Here is a 21149-nt window from a genome sequence, read left to right on the forward strand (position 1 = left end):
TTTAGTCTTTGCAGGCCTTAAATACCAGGTCTCTGTTACATATTCTTTGTTTTTCTTTTGTTTTGTTTTTACTCGTCTTTGAAAAATGCAAAAACCACTCTTAGCTTGGGACTATACCAAACAGTCCACAGGTATGTAGTTTACCAACTTGGGCTCTAATGGAAGGATATCTAATTAGTTTTACTATCATACAATCAAATACTGCGGCTCCATTATTAAATTTATGGTACAGAAACTCTTTAGAAAGAAAGAAGAGTTTTTATTCTCATCAACACTGTGGCAGCCAGCCTCTGAGATGGCTCCCAATGATCCTTGTCTCCTGAAACGCACATCCTTGGGTAGTGCCCTCCCACACTGTACCAGGGTTAGTCTGTGTGACCAACAGAACACAGATGAGTGCCAAAAGACAGCAGCTTCCATTTCGGGTGTTCTCTCTCTCTCTCTATCAGATCACTTGACAGTACAGAGAAGCCAGCTCCCATTATTTAAGGATACTTGGGCAACCTATAGAAAGGCCCAGTGATAAGGCACTGATGTTTCCAGCCAGTCGCCAGTGAGTCTTGGCCACAGCCACATAAGTGAGCTTGGAAGCAGATCCAGCCCCAGCTGTGCCTTGAGATGACCGCAGCCCTGGGACATCTTGACTCTAGGCTACAAAAAACCATGGGTCAGAGGCACCGAACCAACTAAGCTGCTCCCAGATTCCTGACCCACCGAAACTGTGAGATAATTCATGCTTGCTGTTTTAAACTGTTAATTTTGGGATAACTTATTACACAGCAATAGATTATGCAATACAAACACCATCAAGCAGTCAGACCTCACAACGGTTCTTACCTCCATGGGATAAATAAAAGTCTGTGCAGTTGCTCCAGCCATGGAACCAGAAATAAATCTCTCAGTGGTTCCTACTTTTTGTCCTTCCTCAGTAAGCAACTTCTTGTACTGTATGAATAAGTTTTTAAATGCACATTAACACCTGCTATGTAATGAATTATGTCCCCACAAAATTCATATGTTGAAGCTCTAACCCCTAATGTGATGGTGTCAAGAGATGGGGCCTTTGGAGGTCATGAAGGTGGAGACCTCATGATAGGATTAGTGCCTTGATAAGAAGAGACACCAAAGAGCTTACCCTCTTTCTCTCTCTCTCCCCTTGCACATGCACCAAGGAAAGGACACATGAGTACTCAGTGACAAGGCAGCTGTCTGCAAGCCAGGAAGAGAGCCCTCACTAGAAACCAAATGAGATGGCTCCTTGATCTTGGACTTCCCAGCCTCCAGAAATGTGAGAAATAAATTTCTGTTACTTAAGCCACACAGTCTGTGGTGCTTTATTATGGCATCACAAGCTAACTAAGCAATACCAAAATACAAATCAGTTCCTAGAAATCAATTAATTGACAATGTGATGATGTCTCAAAGATGCAGACACTACATTAGCAATATCTAGCAGAAAACAAGGTTTATATGCTAATACATTCAGTTTACTGGACAGTCAAACTCCCTAAAAAAGGTATCTTCACTGTCCAATTTCCTTCACCTCCCATTCACTTTAGATCATTTCAGTATGGTTTCTTATCTCATTACTTCACTGAAACATCTATACTCAGCTTACTATCTCTGGGTTGACAAATCTTAAAGGATACTTTTCTTATTGTTTTCACCATCTGGTAGCATTTGACCCTTCATGAAACCGTCTTTTTCTGCTGACTTCCAGGCCATCACTCCCTCCAGATTTCCTCCTGTGCCTCTGGCTATTCCTTCTCATTCTCCTTTGCAAGTTTCTCCTTCTACTTCTCCCTCTGGATTATTCCCAGAATTATTCTCATTCTATAAGCTTTTCTTGAGTGATCCTGCCCATTCCAATGGCTTCAACTCAGCAACAACCTCTCTATCAAAGATCTCTTAATTGCTAGATGGTATATCCGCTTGCCTACTGGACAGTTCCCTGTACATGTCCCACTGGAATCTCAAACTCTGCATGTTCAAAGTGGAATGTGACATTGTGTTTTCCGTGTATACAGTTGCTCAAGTTAGGAACAAGAATATCACCCTTGATTCTTCTCTCTTTCTCACCTCCACATCCAGTCGGTCAAAGGGTTTTGTTTGGTTCTATTTCCAAAGTATTTTCAGTTAATTTCCTTCTTCTCCAATCCCTACGGTCATCGCTTTACACTGGTGCTCATCTTTTCTTACCTGCCTTAGTGAAATATTTCCTTAAATCGTCTCCCTGCCTCTCGTCCAGCCTCACTCTCCTCCAGTACTTTCTTCACTCATTTTCCAAATTGATCTTCCTTAAATGTAAATGTACTCATTTCACTTACCTACATATGATGCTTCAACACCCCCCACCAAATTCAGGATAAAATCTAGACTCCTATTATGTTTAGCTCCTGCATGTCTGTCCAGCCTTCTATCGTGATTACCTTCCTAAAACTGTACTCCGCTACACTTGAGGCACAGTGAGCCACCTTCAGTTTCCTCAGCCAATGATGCTTTCTTGTGCCTACATTTCTGTCCACATGCTGCTCCTTCTGCTTGCAATACCCATCTTTCTCTTCATTTTAATGGGCTTGAGACTCAGGCAGGCTTGGGCTCAAATTTCAGTTTGGCAATTCTGTCCTTTAACTCATTCAGTAAGGATTTACTGGCCCTGGCGAGGTGCTAGGAACACAAAGCCGAAAACAAATAGCTATTGCCCAAGAAAGCTCACAGCTGCACAAAGGAGAGAGATTAGTACTGAGATCATCAGAATTCAGTGTGTAAGTGCTGTTACAGAGGGAAACTGCAATGATGCAGGTCTCCTGGAGGAAATGACTCCTGAGTAGACTCCTGAAGGACATTCACCACTGTATTAACATACAGAAAGTAGAACAGGGGGCGGGGGGGTGGAAGGATGACTGTTGCAACATGCACGTGCTGAGCCTGAGGTGGATGTGCTGAGTCCGAGGTACTCCTGGGATACGCAGGCAGAGTTGTAGAGATATGCAGTGCGCAGGTGGATGCGTAGGTATAGAGACAAAGAGAAAGATAGAATGGAGGGCACTTAGTATGCAGTTGGCAGCTAAAACCATGAGAACACTACACCACACTGCCACCCTGTCAGTGATACAGTGACACTGCTATGGTAATGACGACCCGAACAGACCACAACGCTACCCCAAATTGATGACATGTTTGAGAGAGCTACATACCTGGCTGAAAACATCCTTTTCTTCGTTTTCTAAACTACTTGTTATTCAATGAACAGAACCTACCTGAACCTAGAGGTGAGCTAGCTAAGTACTCTGGGAAATTTGAGAATATATGTTGCATAGTATTTACCCTTAAGTAGTTTAGAACCCACTGGGAAAACAACAGGTTTTCCATCATCCAATGGAAAATTGGCTATTCTGCAATTCAGCACTCTAAGGAGGCTGGGCAGGGGAGGCACTGGTTTTGGTTGGGATGCTTAGGAACCGCTTCTCAAAGGAAGGCTCTTAAGAGACCCTCAGGGATGAATGGACCTTCAGCAGGAGGGGAGGAAACAAAGAGGCATCAGAGACCCCCAAGACCATGAGAATGCTAAGCCACACTGTGTAGAGAGCGTTCTCTTGATGTCTAAGAAAAAGTTAGCATACAGAAATTAGAATACTGGAAAGAGGGCGTAGAAAGGAGCCTAGCTGGATGAAAGCAGAAGACACCTGTTGGCAGTTTCCAAGGTAAGAATTTGACAAGCAGCATGAAGTATAACGCACACATTTGCCTGCAATAACTATGGACCTTGAAAAATACCAAACTTCCTATATTGAAACAACGGCAATATTTTTGAATATTTATTTATTTTAGCCTTTGGCTTTTCTATCAAAAACACTAGCCCTTAAAAGTCATGATTTAAATCTTCAAGCATTCACATAAGGAAACTTTCCTTCTCAAAGATGGGTTTTAACAGAAGTCCTGGAGGCTAGATTTTCTTCAATTTTTTCTTTACTTCTCTATTTCTTAAGCTAGAAACAAAACACCACTAAACTTTGTAATCTTCTCAAGAGTATTCTGTTGCTCAAGAACAAAACACTCTCCAGAATACTGTAAAATCTATTTGAAATAATACAAAAATATGGAGCGAAGTTAAATTTCAAGGCCCTTATAGTCCATGGTAAACAATGATGGAATAATTGAAAAAAAAATTTTTGTGATTGCTTAACTAGGTAGTTCTGCTAAAGACTGTAAAGGGAAATCAAACTCTAAAACTTACTACTGTATTTTCTGTTAATATCAGCTTAGGCTGAAACAATATGCTAAACAATCTAAGTCAACAAAAGTCTACAGAGAAGTTGATTCAGAGGTAAATACATTTGTTCATTCCTTAATTTACTCATTCAACAAACACTTAGCACTTATCACATGCTGGGCTCTGCCTAGGTACTGGAGTGCATACAGAAGAAGCCGAGCCCCTGCTTTCATGGAGCTTTCACTCTAAATTCAACTCAATTTTATAACAATGTCAAATTACACAAAGGACTTCAACTTTAAAGTTTTCCTTCCAGACCGTTCGATTGGGATACTTTTATAAAATCTATATTAGTGTGCTGCTTCTATTCAGAATTCAAAATGAATAAGCTAAAATTCTACCCTTCCTTAAAAACCTACTTAGAAAAGAACACAAAAGTCTTTCCTTATAAACAATACTATGAAATTGAGAATCCCAGAATTTAGTCATGAAGAATCTGAGTTTATCTAATCTCATCACCTATAAGGGAAAGTCCTCATGAAGAATATGTGAAAAATTATTATGTATTAAAACAAGAATCCCAGAAGCACTATATGCTAATCTTTATTGAATCAGTTTACTAACTCTTCTTTGTTAGTAAATTCCACAGTTGATAACAATTACCTGTTCATATGCCCAGAACTTAACAGCTGTCTCAGGAGCAATTTTAATGACATTTGTACCATTTCCTCTCCAAAGGGAACGGATGCCTCCTTCTTTCACCATCTGCCGAAAGCCACCAAATATGTTCATTTTGTCTGATTTTGAACCATGAACCTAAAAATAAAAGTGATACAAAATACAGGTGACATATTATTGTTACTATTTCTAAAGTAACCACACAATCTATTTCAATACTGTTTATAGTGCAACAAGATGTATTTGAAAATAAAATATAGAAGGTTGAGAAAATATATTATGATAGGAGGGAGTATTACAGCCATTTTAGAGTCCTGTTTCTGAATCTAAAACTAACTGATATCCTCACTGTGGGAAATCAGACAGAGAGGACGTGATCAAAATTAAAATTACTATGAACAACAGTCATAAGATAAGCTGAATCAAATTATGTATTAGGCTTTGGAACCCCCTTTGAAACATAAACAAGTTCAGTTTAAGAGAAATAATAAAGGAGTATACCTCCCCACAAGAAGTCGTACATACATCAACTATAAACGGGTCTTAAAATGATTTGGGCATTGTGCATATCAGAGCCGTAGACACTGGAATGCACACAGCCTAAAACCAAAAATAAAAATTGTACCTCCTACGGCATATCTCGGGACTTTCTAGACAATAAATTATGACATGTACCAACTGTCTAACCCAGTGAGTACTGAATTACTTGGCTTATACTACAGATGTGGTAGTCACTTAAATACGCTAGACTTTATGATTGCATATATATATATTATATATATACACACACTAATTAAATCTAATAAACAAAAAATAAAGAAATCAGCTATTCTTCTGATTCTTTCATCTTACACAAAATGAGTGACTACCACTAACAAAACAAAGCAAGATGAAAGGGATTGAAGACTGAAGGTCAGCTATGTGGCCAGTATGTAACTGAGCCCAAATAAGAGTCTGGACACCAAAGGCTCAGGTTCCCTGGTTGGTTTGCAACACTCTGTTCATATTGTTACACATCAGCGCCAGGAAAGTAACAAGACTCCACAGGGAGAGGACAACAGAAGCTCTGCATGTGATATTTCCCCGGATTTAGCTCACTTCTAGACTTGACTGATTTTAATCTGTATCTTTTCCCCATAATAAACCATAACCATGAGTGTAACAGCTTTCAATAGTTCTGTGGGTCCATCTCATGAAGTATCAAACCTGAAAGTGACTTTATGAACTCCCCTAATTTGCAGGAACTAAAATGTAGAGAAATCTATTTTATTTTGAATAAATAAGCTTCACGATAAAATATGACACAGAAAAAGATGAATGCTTATTCAAGCTCTCTCCAAGTCAGTTTACTATTGTTCCTAAAGAAAAACACATGTACCAGTTCCCTTTCCTTTTTCTTTAAAGCACTATCTTTGTCCCTAAATAAACTTTTGGTTTGGGGCACATTCTGAAAGGATGCTAACTTAAAATATTGTCAGAAATCTTTCCATACAGAAATCTAAAGACAAATATAAAAAGTGTTGGCCATAGGTATAAGAAACACAACTTTTAAAAATACTTTTTAAGCAACTACTGTGTTCCAGTAGGTTATTCAGTATATCAGGCATTTTCACTTACCTTATATCACTTAATTCTTACAACCACCCTTTCAGATACTCTTATTCCCATTCCAGAATGAAGGAAAATGAGACCTCAGAGTGAGAACCAGGAGCTTTGGAGGCAAAGATACTCCACTCCTCGTCTAATTTGTTGTAAAGGAAAAGTTACTTAATTCTCTGAGCCTCAGGTCCCCCATGGATAAAGTGAGGACAAATACCTACTTCACTGGGCTACTGTGAGGATTAAATGGGTTACCATAATGAGCAACAAATAAGTATTAATTATTTTCCTTTCCTTCTTTCTACTCTGGCCAGCCCAAGGCTACACTACTAGTAAATGGCAGAGTCAGTCTATAAATCTAGGTCTTTTTCTGTTAACCTTACCTTTAGAATAATTTTAAAAATTACATTCTTGTTCCAAGCTTCTAGATTTCAGAAATACCCCACTTTTGATAAAGTACATAAAATAGAAGGAAAATACAAATAATTAAGGAGAACCTTACAATAATGGCCAGAGTTTTTAAAATTAAACATTTTAATAGTTGTAGAACACCAAAGATTAAAAGCTCATTACATACAAGTACCAACAATTCAAGGTTTGGTTGAACACTGCAATACTTACATGGACTAAATTTAGGGTTAATAGCAATAAAATGTTTTTTGGAGGTATGAAAAACTGAGAAACTTTAAAACTTTTTCAAAGAAGCACCACATTTCTCATCCTTTTAGAATATTTAGCACAAACTTAGACGTAAGATCACAAAGCTCACCTGCATCATGATCTTCAGGCGATCCAAAGGGGCAGTGCTTGTTCTAGAGACGGCACCAGCAATACCTCCTGCCAAAAGCTGCCTCCACCACTGCCCGGACTTTTTTTCATCTTCCGTGAATTCATCTGGAATGGTTAAACTATCCCCTATGTCAATTCCCTGTTAAAACGCAAAAGTGATCCCCATGATCTTTCACATAAAAATAGGTAATCTCAGAAGGTTTTTTGTTTTCTTTTGTTTTAGAGAAGAATTATGTGTTATTTTACAGTTAAGGTCAACTATTCTCTTCAGAATTTATACTGAACCACTTTGAGCATACGGATGATTGCAAATAGTCTAGTCACACTAAGCAAAGTGCAGTATCTATTCACAAGAAAAGAAAATTAACAGTAATTTACAAAAACAACAATTACAACTAACTTTTTAAATAGATTTGGAGTAACTTTTCTCCTCTTGGTCTAAGTAGAATAAAACAGCTGCATTTATCAGGTATAGTGAATCCTTTTTAGCTACAGCTACTTTTCATAATGCTAGAAAACCACATCCCATTGGTGATAACACCTTTTAAGAAATTAGTCAATTATTCAAAGGTACTCCCTTTATCTCAAAATTGTATCCACATTGTACTTTATACCATGATATATGCTTTAAATACGTAAATAAAAATTAAATTAAAACTATGTATGTAAATACCCCTAAACTCATTTCCTATATTGACTGTCTGTAAATATTTTTATAAATCTGACTTGTTATTTAAAACATGCAATAAGTTCTATATATAATTTAGCTAACGGGGAGGTATTGTTTGAAATGATCACCCCTCCAATCTATTCTAAACATTACTATAGATTACAAACATACTTTGAAAGAAACAAAGTTCTATAATAGTTTTACAACTTTATTATCTACATGATTTTGGCATAAAAGATTTTATAGGCAAGAGTGCAAAGGTAAGGAGCTATGCTGTGGCAGTAACCCTCTCTTCTTTCATTTTACTATCAGTAAAATGGACATGATTGTAACCTCAACTGTTATCAACTATCTCCAAAGATAATAAGAATCATGTAAGTAATACTTTAAGTATAAATTTATCTAGGCAACTGAACTACAAATATAGTATTATCTTATATTCATAGTTGAAAAGGCATTAAACATCAATAATTTTATAATGCTGCATGCAAGCTTAGGCATTGTTCCTAGTGGCGATGTGAACTTTAGGCTTCATTTAGTGCATATTAAATTTACTAAAATTTATGAATAAGTATAGAATTTATGAATAAGTATAGGGAAAGAAAAAAAAATCCTTCAGAGAGTTCTCAATGGTTTCAGGAGCATATGGCACAAAAATAGAACTTCATTTACACCAGTATATTCTAGCACAATATTAATGAAACAATCAAAATTTGAAAGTTTTGTGAAATATAAACTGGTGTAAAATGCTGAGCAGATGAGCCAAAAAGATTTTGGAACCTTTAATGATTATTATAAATGTCTTATGTCAGAGATATATCTAGGCAGTCTGACTAAACAAGCAAAAGTTTCAGAAGGGACCTTTGGCCCTATCATCAATGGCCAAGAAAATAGATCCTTGGCAATCATGAAGTGTTGAGATTATTTAGGCAATATAGAATGTTTCTATAAAATGTAAAAGCCTATGACTTTTACACTTCCCTGTGGCAGAATATGCAAATACCAATTAAAGCAGGGCAGTTTATTTATCAAGATGGTACTTCCCCAAGTTTTAAGAATGGCTGTCTTTATGCAGTCTTAGGGTTTTTTAAGATAGTCTATAAATCTATGCATAATAGTATAAACAGAACTCTTCAAGTTAAGAAACTACTGGGACTTGGGCATTCTGTTCTTGGGTGATAACTATACCTATGGCTTACAGCTCCAGATCAATATAAAGCACACTTACAGTAGAATGTTTCCAGAAACGGATAATTTCCTCAATGTCTGTAACAGGATTAAATAAGAAGTAGTCTCTCCATTCATTCCAGTCCACTGTCATTGTCCCATCAGCGTCAATGCTGAAAATTTTTAAAAATGATTAAAGAACAAACCAAAATTGATGAATAAAATAAACATTATTGGCTATTTTAAAGAATGACAGTTTCTTTTCCAACTTAATATTCTTATTAAATTAAAAAATCCCACTGACAACTATAAGTTGCTAGAAATGGCAGCAAGCATTTTACGCTCCTGTCAGATAGTTTTAATTATCGAGATAAAAAATGGTCCCAAAAATTACAGAGAGAGCTCACTAAAGACTATTTTCAGCACTCTGTCAAACTCTAAGTCAATGAGCTATAAAACACAAAAATTGGAAAATAAAATGCTGGGAGGTGGTAACAAATAGATTCGTGATCTATTTTTTTCCTGCATTGATTCAGGAAGATATTCATGTTCTGTTGTAACATTTCAATGTCATTTTAAATTATACTCAAAATATGCTGTCAATTTCCTTCTTGAACTTTCTCCAAGTTAAGAAAATTATCAGTGATTGTAAAAAATCAAACTCTTGGTGACTGGGCCTTTTGAGTCTTAAGAAATCCTGGTACCTCATTTTCAGCCTTAAAATTTACATACTGTAATCGTCAATATTCAACATTGTTTTTCTCACTTTACGAGCTTCTTGGCAATAATGCCACTTACACTGTTTTTTCCTAATAGCAACTATGAATTGTGCCAGGATTTTGACTGCTGTGTTCACCACTGTCTACCCGGCTCTTAAAGTGGCTGGTCCAAAGAAGGTGCTCATTTATTTGTTGAATTAATGACTGTCTCTGAAAATAAAGGTTTTGGTGTCTCCTCCAAATTTTATTCTACAATGGTACTTCAAAAAGTTTTGTGGAAAAATCTAATATAAGAAAATACGAATCCTTCCATGAACTTTTTGAAGACCTCTTGTGTAATTTGTGTGAAAATAATGCTTGCAGATAGCAGTCAAATAAAATGCAACTTTTAGATATATATTATTATGTGTTTTCTAGTACCATTTTCATTTTGACCTGCATATGTAAAATTGCACTAAACTTTCACTTGTCACAGCACACAGGTATTAATACCATTAATACAATGGTATTCCATGTCTGCATGAGAGTCCTAGTCACTACTTACGTTCATAACATAATTTTAGATTGAAATATTTATACCTCTATTTTTATCACTATTTTCTATTTTAATGCATTGTTTATGGTCTGACCCCACCCCCAAACTTCCCACACACAAGCATCCTCTACAAGGCAAGGATTTTTATTGATTTTGTTCACTGATATAACCAAAGTGTCTAGAACTGTACCTGGAAAAGGGCAAATATTTATTGAATGAATAAATGAATCCATAATCTGTAGCTTAAAACAAAAGAACTCTTAATATTGAGAAACTCCTTAGGTAAGAGAGTTTCACTGTGGGTTTAATGTACTTCTCTTCAAATTACTAATGAGGTTGAGCCTCTCTTACCATATTCATTTGCTCTCCACCTCTCCCCTGTGTGAAATGCCTGTTCATGACTTTAGCACATTTTTCTAATGGGTTCTATGTCTTTTTCTTATTAATAGATCTTTATATAGCTGAGTCTAAATCATCGAGTTAAAGGTTGGCAAATACTTCTCTTTGTCTTTTTACTTTCTTTATGGTCTCCAAGTATAGATGCTCTTAATTTTAATGTAGCTGAATTTATCAATCTTTTCATTTTGGGCTACTGTTTTTTGTGTTTCTTTGTTAATTCTTCCCTACATTGAGATAAAGACATTCCTTTTACCCCCCTGAAAGTGTTAGAGCTTAACTTTCATGCTAAGGCTGATGTTTGTATATGGTGTGAGGGAGGTGTCCAATTTCGTTTTTGTTGGCAAGGATAACCGCGTGCACCAGCACCATTTATCACACTGTCTCTCCTTATCCCAGTGATGTGCAAAGCACTTCTCTCATGTGACAAATTCAAAATATGGATGCGTCTGTTTCTGGGCCCTCTATTATGTTCCACAGGTCAGCTTGTCTGTTTCTGTAGCAATACCACTGTCTTAATCACAGCTTCATAACAACTCTTGATAACTGATTGGGCAGGTTCGTGGCTCCTTATGGTTCCTTAAGAATGTTTTGGGTATTCTTGGGCCTTTGTTCTTTGATATAAATTTGAGACAGCCTAAAAACTTCCTCAAAAAAACCACGCAGGTTTTTTTCAATGGCATTGCATCTCTATTACCAATTTAGAGAGAAGGTACACCTTTTCTGTACCATCTCCTTTAATTATGTCTTCTAATAAAATTTTATAAGTTGCTTTTATAAATGTATTGATTGTGGCATATTGTTTTGCACATATGACTGATGCAGTTTGCTAATATTGTCTTTAAAATTTTTATATTTATGTCATAACTGATATTGGCCTGTAATTTCCCTCTTTCACTACTTGTCTGCTTTTGGTATTATGCTTATAAATAGAAAGGACTTGATAGTGTATGTACTTCTACACTCTGAAAATGTTCATAGATCTGTTCTTTGATAGTTTGAAAGTATTATCTGGGGCTAAAGTTTTCTTTATGGGAACATTTTTAATTACTGATGTGACTTCTTTAATTATTTAGGTGCTACTGGATATTCTTCATACAGTTTTGGTAAGTTATATTTTTGTAGAAATTCATCTATTGCACATTTTTATTTTCAAATGTACTGGTATAAAAGAATTCATAATATTTTATTATCTTTTAAATTTTTCTGATAGGTCTGTTTACAATCAAACAGAACATATTTACATCTCACTTCTCTTTTTTCTTCACCAATCTTTCCAAAGGTTTATCTTTTCCAACAGCCAACTTTTGGTTTTATTGATCCTTATAGTGGATTGAGTTATGTCCCCCCAAAACTCATTGAAGCTTGACTTGTGTCCTCCAAGTTTTTTGTAATAGAAACTTAGCCCCCACTGTGACTGTTAAGAGAGTGGGAAATTCTATTATGGTAATTGCAAGGTGGAGCCTTGAAGAGGTGATTAGATTGTAGGACCATGCCATAGTGAATGGATTAAACATGGTGGTCAGGGGTGTGGTTCTGAGGGCTTTAAAAGAAGAGGAGAGTCTGTCTTTCTCTCTCTCTGCTCTCTCTGTTTCCACCATCTTGCAATGTGAGACCTCTGGGTCGCTGTTGCCACCACCAGACAGACTTTGGACTTCCCAGCCTGGGAAGCAATAAACTGTAAGCAATAAATTTCATTTTTCTTTGTAAATCACCCAGTTCCATGTATTTTGTTATAAGCAACAGAAGCAAACTCATACAATCCTATTACTGTATCTTTGCTATGTAGTTGCACTACTGTCTTCATTATCTTTTTTCTTCTACCTTCTTTGAGATTATTCAGGTTTCTCTCCCCTAACTTAGCACATTAATTTTCAGCCTTAATTATTTTCTAATAAAAGCTATAAGGCTATGAAATCCCCCCTAACTACCATCTTAGAAATATCCCACATGTTTTAATGTTTTCAAGTTTTTCAAGTCAAAGTATCCTTTAATTTTCACTTACGATTTCCTCTTTGACCCATAAGTTATTGAGAAGTGCATATCATTTTTTAAAATATTGGCATTTTGTAACTTATTTCTGTTACTGACATCTAATTAAGTGAATTGTGGTCAGAGAAGGTAGTCTTTGTGACACCAATTATTCAAAATGTGCTGAGCCTGGCTTTATGGCCTACTATGAAATCAATTTTTATACATGTTCCATATGCACTTAAGAAAAATTATATACTTTGTAAAATTTTTTTGCAAGTTTCCATTTATATGCCCATTAAATCAAGCTTGTTATTTATTTAAATCTTTTTGTCTTCACTAAATTTTTTCTCTGCTTGACCTATCAAACACAGACAGAAATGTGTTAAAATCTCTCACTACTATTACAGATTTGTCAATTTATCCCCAGAATTCTACTAACCACATTAAAAATTTTATATCTTTGTGGTCAATTTTAAAATGCGGTGACCCTATTTTCATTAATGCTTTTTTACCTTATAATCTATTTGTCTGATGTTAATATAGCTACACCAGCTTTCTTTTGGTAAAACCTTTTTTACTTTTTCTTTCATCTGACAATTTCTATCTTTGAATAAAATTTATGTTAATTTTTATTTTGATATACATTAAAAGTCCATCATAATGTAAGTAGGGAAATGAAAATTTAATATGGCTTCTATCACTATGAGGTTAATAATATTTTTCAATTAATGTTGTATAGTCCATCACAAAAGTACTAGTATGAAAATACTGAAATTCATAAGTGCCCACTGGAAGGCAATTACCCTCTCACTTACTCTTCACCCACCCCAAACCTTAGTGAAAGATAAAAGCTTTATTTAGCTGCCCCATTGGAGAATAGAGATGGGAAAAATATCGCAGAGCATATTTTGGTGGGGTTTCGTTGTAAGTGAACTTATTTCTCCCATCTTACCTTTTGCTTTCTATCTGTCTCATTCTTTCTATGAATGTTTTCCTCCTTTTTCCCCTTTGTGGGATTGTCTGATTTTATGCTTTGTTTACTTATTTTCTTTTTTCATTTCTTCCCTCCCTGGTTTGGAAGTTCTATATTCAATTCCTATGCTGTTAGTGGTTTACCTCAAAATTTTGCCTTGTACATATAAGGAAGTCTAAAGGTAATTTTTGACCCCACCCTTCTGAATAAGAATCTTAGAACAGTTTAAAACAAACTATCCCCTCCTGACTTACATATTATTATCCTCCAGTACTGTAGTTGTTCTTTTTCTTAAATCCCACAAATTGGTCATTATGATTAGATTCATGGCTGTTTCTTTTGTATCACTCAAACTGCCCATAAACCACTAGCTAAGAGATGGACCACTATGGTCTAGAGAGCAACCCGAGAAACACTGCTGGACCCACTGCCCATACATGCTTCCCTGGCTGTACATGCCCTTTCTTCTATCTTAGAATGCCCTTCCACCCACCCTTTCACTAGGATAACTTCTACTCATTCCTCAACACATTCCTCAATATTTTCCAAGGGATCAGTATTGCAAAGTTCTAGGCACAGAATAATTAGGAGATACACATGGTGCCCTCAAAACTTACAGTGTAGCAAGAAAAACAGGCATTAAATGATGGCAAGTAGTAGCTAATATTCACTGAGCATTTGCTAGGCATTGTTCTAAGCACTTCACATATTAACTCATTTAATCCTTCAAACAAGTCTAGGTACTTACTATTGTCTCCATTTTATAGACAGAGAGAGGCTAAGTATTTTGTCCTAGATTAGGTCACAGGGCTAGTAACAGAGTGGAATTAAGTATTTCAACCCAGGTATTCTAACTCCAGAAACTGTACTTCTAACCACTAAGCTATACAAATATGCCATAGTTACAACCGTAGGAGCCATGAAGCAGAGAAACAAGTTGCACAGATAAAGAATAACTGGGGTGAAGGCGGAAGAAGGGCTAATTTAGAAAGGTGACACAGCTCTGAGGTGAGAACTAAAGGCTAATAAAGGATGGGGAAGGGGTCTAGTCCCTTAGGCAGTGGGAATTGCACGTAAAAAGTCTCAAGTTGGAAAACTCTTTAGTTAATTGAAAGAACTGAAAGAAACTTGGCTAGAGTATAGTCAACAGATTTCACACCTGACCAGCTTGACTTCTCCTTGGAGGAAACAGATAATGGTCAGTCTGAAGAGAGCAGGAGGAAAGAATAACATGGTGAATATTTGGAACAGTCACTGTGGGGAATGGAAGAGAAAAGTGACCAGGAATACAGATAAACAGAGCTTCAGTTCTAAGGTCCAGCTGAGAAGAAAGATTGCTTGTTTTAAGGGTACTAATCTGCACAGTTCAATTTTTCTTTAGAAATGTTTAATGGCCCAAATGTTAGGGCAAGAAGGCAATTGGCAGGATGCTTCAGGATTGGGGAAAAGCAAGTGGATCCAATGGAAGATATCGATGAAGAAGAGACTGACAGATTGGTGGAAATGAGGGGGCAAGTGGTCTTGACATCAAAAAGCAAGTGCAGAGGGAGCAAGACCATGTAAGCTCTGGAAGAGGAAGGGTCAGGTTATAACCCAATCCTGAAGCAGAATGGAATTGAAAGTGTTAGGCGTTGAGGCAAGCCGCACTAAAGCTAAGGGAAAAGATGAGTCATCTGCTGGAACATAAAAGTTTCCTAGGAGGTAGGGTGAAGAGAAAATGACTGCTCGGCAGATGCAAAGGTCTTCAATAAATGTGGGAAGAGAAACAGAGATAAGAAAAAATAAGAAAGAAGAGGGAAAATGAAATGGAGATGAAAGCCTAAAAGAAAAATGGATTTTTACTTGGGAGCAGAAAATAAATACAATATATGTGGTCCACATGTTTGGGAGTGACTGCTTATTTCACTACTTCCAACCCACAGCTTTTACTGAAAAGTGTAACAAGAGGGTATATTTTCAACCAAGTGACTCCTCTCTTATACTCTGATGACCTAGCCACAGCTGTTTCAATCAGGACCTTTCAGAATTTTGGTACTGAGTACCAATCAGTACCTCTCATGAATTTGGACTTGGGACACTAAGAGACAATGAAATGGTAGGAAAAAAGCTGACATTTGGAGTTACACGAGTTACACTCATGACTGAGCACGCAAGGGAAGGTCCAGGATGTCCACTACTGAAAAATCCGATGACATTCAGCCTTTTAAAAATGTTTCTAGTACTTTTTTTCTGAAGAGGCATAAACACTAGCAATGGTAATAATGGCCCAACTGTACAAAAGAACATACAACCATCAGGGAAATTAGCCATCAGGGAAATAAAAATCAAAACCACAGTGAGAGACCACTCCATACCCACTATGTTTTAGTCAGGGCCCTCTAGAACAACAGAACCAACAAATGATTAAAATCAAAAGACAGTGACAAGTGTTGGTGTGGATATGGAGAAAGTGAAAACCTCACACATTGCTGCTGGGCTTGTAAAACGGTGAAGCCACTTTGGAAACAGTTTGGCAGTTCTTCAAAATGTTGAACATAGAGTTACCATATATCCCAGTAATTGCTCTCCTAGCTGAACTGCAAAGATGTGTACACAAATGATCATAAATGTGTCCATAAATGATCACAGCAGCCTTATGTGAATAATAACCCAAATGTCCATCTATTGATGAATAAACAAATATGCTATATACACAAAATGGGATATTAATTGGCCTAAAAAAGGAATAAAGTACTGATACATGCTGCACCATGGATGAACCTTGACAGTGTCGTGCTATGTACTGAAAAAAAGCACTTCACCCCTCAAATATGTACAAGTAATGTTAAAATATTTTGCATTTAAAAAAAATCATGCTAAATGAAAGAAGCCAGACACAAAAGACCATATATTGTATGATTCCATTTATTTGAAATGTCCAGAATAGGCAAATTCATAGAGACAGAAAATAGGTCAGTGGTTGCCAGGGGTTTGCAGAAGGAGGAGTGAGAAATGACTGTTAACAGGGATGAGGTTACTTTTAGGGGTGATAAAAATGTTCTAAAACTAGATAGTGGTGATGGTTGCACAACTCTGTGAATATATTAAAAATCACTGAATTGTACGCTCTAAAAGAGTGAATTTTATGATATGTGAATTACTTCTCAGTAAAGCTGTCATTAAAAAAAGTATACATACACACACACACAATTGTATAGCTACTCTTAAATATCCACCCCTCTGTATTACCCTTGGTTATGGACTGAATTGTGTCCCCCCAAATTCATATGTTGACTCCCTAACCCCCAATGTGGCTATATTTAGAGATAGAGCCTATAAGAGGTAATTAAAGTTAAATGAGTTCATAAGGTGGGGCCCTAATACAATAGGACTATGGCCTTATAAGAAGCAGCAGCAAGAGAAAGAGATCCATCTCTGTCACTGCATCTCTCTCTGCCATGTGAGGACACAGCAAGAAGGTGGCCACCTGCAAGCCAGAAATAGCCTTTACTGGAACTTGACCATGCTGCCACTCTGATCTCAAACTTCTAGCCTCCAGAACTGTGAGAAAATACATTTCTGCTGTTTAAGGCACCCAGCCTGTGGTATTTTGTTATGGCAGCTTGAGCTGTCCATTACATCTTGGTCTATTCCAGAGCTTGGGCTTGGAATCTGCATCATTCCTAAAGCTATCAAAGGGAATACAGGAATGTGATTACTGGCCTAAGAGTCAGGGAAAATCCTCACTTTCCTGGCATTGGTGACTTTAGAAGTAGAGTATTATATGCTCCATATCTCACTGTCAATATTCTGTTTAGCTACTTTTCACATTTTAGTTTTTCATTTCCTCGGGAATGCCTTTCTCATCCAGTGCTAACAAAAGTAACTCTGTGCTCAGCCTTGAGACTTCAAGATTTCCAATTGAGCAGCTGCTTATAAAAGAAAAGCTGAACAGACAGGAGAAAAACGTTTCTGGTACGGATATAAAAGGAGATAAATTCAACAATAAATCCATTTAGAAGAAATGTTTTAGATAATGTAAAGACTGAAAACATTTATGAGAATATTAATATCACATAATCATCCTTTCCTATTTTCCGTTATCATAAAAAATTGATCCCTGCCATATGTTTGCAGCAAAAAAGTATTGGGAGCACCTGGACTGCGGAGATAATTGCTCTATCCTGTGAAATAAAGCATTAAGTCTGCAAAAATTCAACTTACCAAATAGTTGAATTGATTGCCCTGGACAATAATGTTCAAATTGGCATCTCTGTGTTCTGAAAGTTTAAATCAGTATTTCTCTGTTAGCCAGAAGAGCTTTGGGATTTCTCTCTTATCCAGTCATATGTAGGTTAAATAATGTGATGAGTCTGCTGGAGTCCTCATCTTGAAACAATGAGTTCCACTATCACATTAGAAACAAAACAGGGGGAAAAAAAGAAGTACCAAAACTCTTCAGCTCCTTATCTATAGATTTAACACCTTACTGCCCTTTCACTGCCCCCTAGAGGCCTTGCAAGAAAGGGTCTAGTCTGAGGTTTCCCATTGCTACACTTTAGATGTATGTGCACATACAAAATGAAAAGGAAGAAAAAGCAAAGAAGGGTTTTGGATGTACATAACTAGGAATGGTGAGGTACGAAGAGCTGTTTTAAAGCCACACTTTCAAACACAGATCTCTAATGCATGATATTAAAATGAAAATCAGAAACAACTGTCAGTAGGATGAAGAGCTCACCTTTGAAGAATCAACTCTGCTTGTTGTTCAGAAATAGTTAGACCCAGTGTCTGGAGAGACTGAACAATTTCTGAAGCCTCAATTTTTCCTTTAAAGAAATGAAAAGGGCATAAACTCAGACTCAGAATTGACAAAGACCTTAGAATCCATGAATTTCAAATTTCGCATTTGAGAGAAAGGCTTGAACTGATTAAGGCAAAATTACAAGTTTAGGTGCATTATAGATTTGCTTATATATATATTGCAAAACCAATACCCCAAATTTATCCAATACATTAAACAAATATATACACATTATTTAATTCAGTAATCATAACAGCTTTGTAGATAAATAATGATATTCCTTTGAATAAGAAGACAACTAGAGCTCAAATGCCCTTACCAAGTAATGTAACTAAGAAGCAGCAGAACTGAGATTCAAATCAAGATATTCTAACACCAAGGTAAATTTAATTAAACTAGGATCTATTCATTTTAAAAGTACCTATTTCCACATTTTAGCAAATGACTTTATTATGCATAAAGTCATATTATGTAGTTGAAGAAAAGGAGAAAATGAGAAGACGGGGCCAAAGCACGGACTATTCTTTGAGAAATATGGCAGTAAAAATAAAGAGAGCAAAGATAGAAGGACAATGGAAGAGAGAAAAATTTTTAGTATTAGGAAAATTAGAGCATGTTTGTGGACAGAAGGACAGCAATCAGAAGAGAGGAAGAATGAGAAAATAGAAAACAGAAGCAATACATTTAAGCAACACTGCTTTTCCCTCAAGCAGCTCAACAGGGTCCCAGGAAAGATACACATGAAACAGGATGAAACAAAACAAAGCAAGAGAGGGTCTGGTGGCACAGCAGCATAAACAGCCAACTTCTCCGGGAACTGCAGAAGATAAAAACTCTGTTAGTGGTGAAAGGAAAGACTTTACTAAGAGGAGGACCTTGAAGAAAGGACAGGATTGTGAAAGAATCCTTCCGGGGAAAGGAAAGGAGCAGTAGGAGAGTCTGAACAATGCAGGGGCAGGAGGAGGCAGCATCTGTCAGTGACATTCTTCACATACCACTCTGAATATTCTCCTTTACACTGCACTCCTAAAGAGATACAATCACTTCTTGTTATTCCAGTAGTCATGTTCTATAAAGTCATTGCCAACACTACATTAGCAAATTCTGGACCACTGCTCCCACAGGAAGTACAGGGTTAGGTTCCTGTGAGCCTCTGATCACAACATTTCCAACAGGTGATCAACACATAACCTTGTCTCGACTGTTTCTGCTTAAAGGCAGCTCATTTAATGTACATTGTTAATTCACTAACATCAAACTCACAGTGAAGCTTATCTAAGGCATGGATTTTCTCTGTAAGGCACACCACGGCCTTCTTGCATTTAGGAACATGAGACAGCACTTCAGCACTATGTTTGGGGAACATTTTAAAAAGCAAAATTACCAAACGGAAAGTACAAAAAAGCAAAAAATGTGGCACAAAATAGACCTCAAAAAGGACATGTTTACAATATGAGAGCTGAAAAAAGAAGGCCTTATTCTACATCTCGGCTAGCAATGCACATCTTGAGCAACTCAAATTTTTCACTGCACTGTGCGTGCGCATGAATGATCAGGAAAGTGCTGCAAGCAGACATTCTGGGGTTCCTTTGGGGGCCAAATTTTAGCAAGTAGGCAAATTCACAAATCCAGAATCCACGAATAATGAAGATCAACTGTATGTGCTTCTTTTAAATAAATCTGATACAACATAAACCTATAATGAGAAACTGTTTCAAAATACACAAGATAAATTAAGGGAACATTGTTCACATTTACAACAAATGTATCATTAAAATTTCACCTTTAATTATTTCTTCCGGTTCATTTAGAATTTTCTGAAATGGACAATTGAAGTGTGCACAACTTACATACACTGGGATGGTCAACCCTAACTATCTGGCAGTTGATCCTGTGGTAGCTCCACCTCTCAGTGACTACCTGCCTTAACAGTATATAGACAATCTTATCGCTGCAGCTGAACTGTAGAGTTGTCAGGCTGGGAGGAAAATTTGCAGGGAAGAAGGAAAGCTGATTGTAAAAACTGAATTTTGCTAGAAGATTGAATTAAGGCTAGATCTGGGGGCATGTAACATAAGGCTTATTAGAGGAGTAATGTTCCAGCAGTACTATTTTCCAAAACAAACTCAGCTCTTGTGGACTGAGAGTCAGAGACTTGAACAATCATCAAGTTGTTTATTTGTTTGAAGGAATTTGTTTTTCTGTGTGTTTGTTTGTTTTTTGCTTTGTGGCTGTCTGGTAGGGGGATCCACACATGTGACCTTCAGGTTATAAGGCTGCACTCTAACCAACTGAGCTAACTGGCCAGCACTGAAGAAACTTGCTTTGAATTTAAATGAAGTTAATGTTCAGTTTAAACGAGGGCTGGCAAACAGGCCCTCAAGACAAATAGAGCCAGTTGACTGTCTTTGTAATAATATTTTATGGCAGTGAAAATAAAGAGAGCAAGGATAGAAGGACACTGGAAGAGAGAAAAAAATTTAGTATTAGGAAAATTAGAGCATGTGTGTGGACAGAAGGGGAGCATGATTACACATCCTGCCCACTCATTTACATATTGTCCATGGCTGCATTTGAGCTGCCACTGCAGAGATGAGTAGCTACAACTGAGCCCACATGGCCCACAAAAGCTAAAATATTCATTATCCAGACT

The 21149-nt window shown here is 36.8% G+C and overlaps 1 protein-coding gene across 1 annotated transcript in view; it reads right to left on the reverse strand.

The window, feature by feature from the left end:
• The window catches only part of LOC134383249 (mitochondrial adenyl nucleotide antiporter SLC25A24), a 64456-nt gene that overhangs the window by 23469 nt on the left and 19838 nt on the right, over positions 1-21149 (reverse strand). The window contains exons 3-7 of the mRNA XM_063104139.1: positions 18434-18521; positions 9178-9289; positions 7260-7418; positions 4877-5029; positions 838-945 (exon numbers count right to left, since the gene is read on the reverse strand). Of these exons, the coding sequence (XP_062960209.1) occupies positions 838-945; positions 4877-5029; positions 7260-7418; positions 9178-9289; positions 18434-18521 (620 nt within the window). The remainder of the gene's footprint in view (positions 1-837; positions 946-4876; positions 5030-7259; positions 7419-9177; positions 9290-18433; positions 18522-21149) is intronic.

Source organism: Cynocephalus volans, chromosome 8, assembly GCF_027409185.1.
Source record: "Cynocephalus volans isolate mCynVol1 chromosome 8, mCynVol1.pri, whole genome shotgun sequence".
Taxonomy (NCBI): domain Eukaryota; kingdom Metazoa; phylum Chordata; class Mammalia; order Dermoptera; family Cynocephalidae; genus Cynocephalus; species Cynocephalus volans.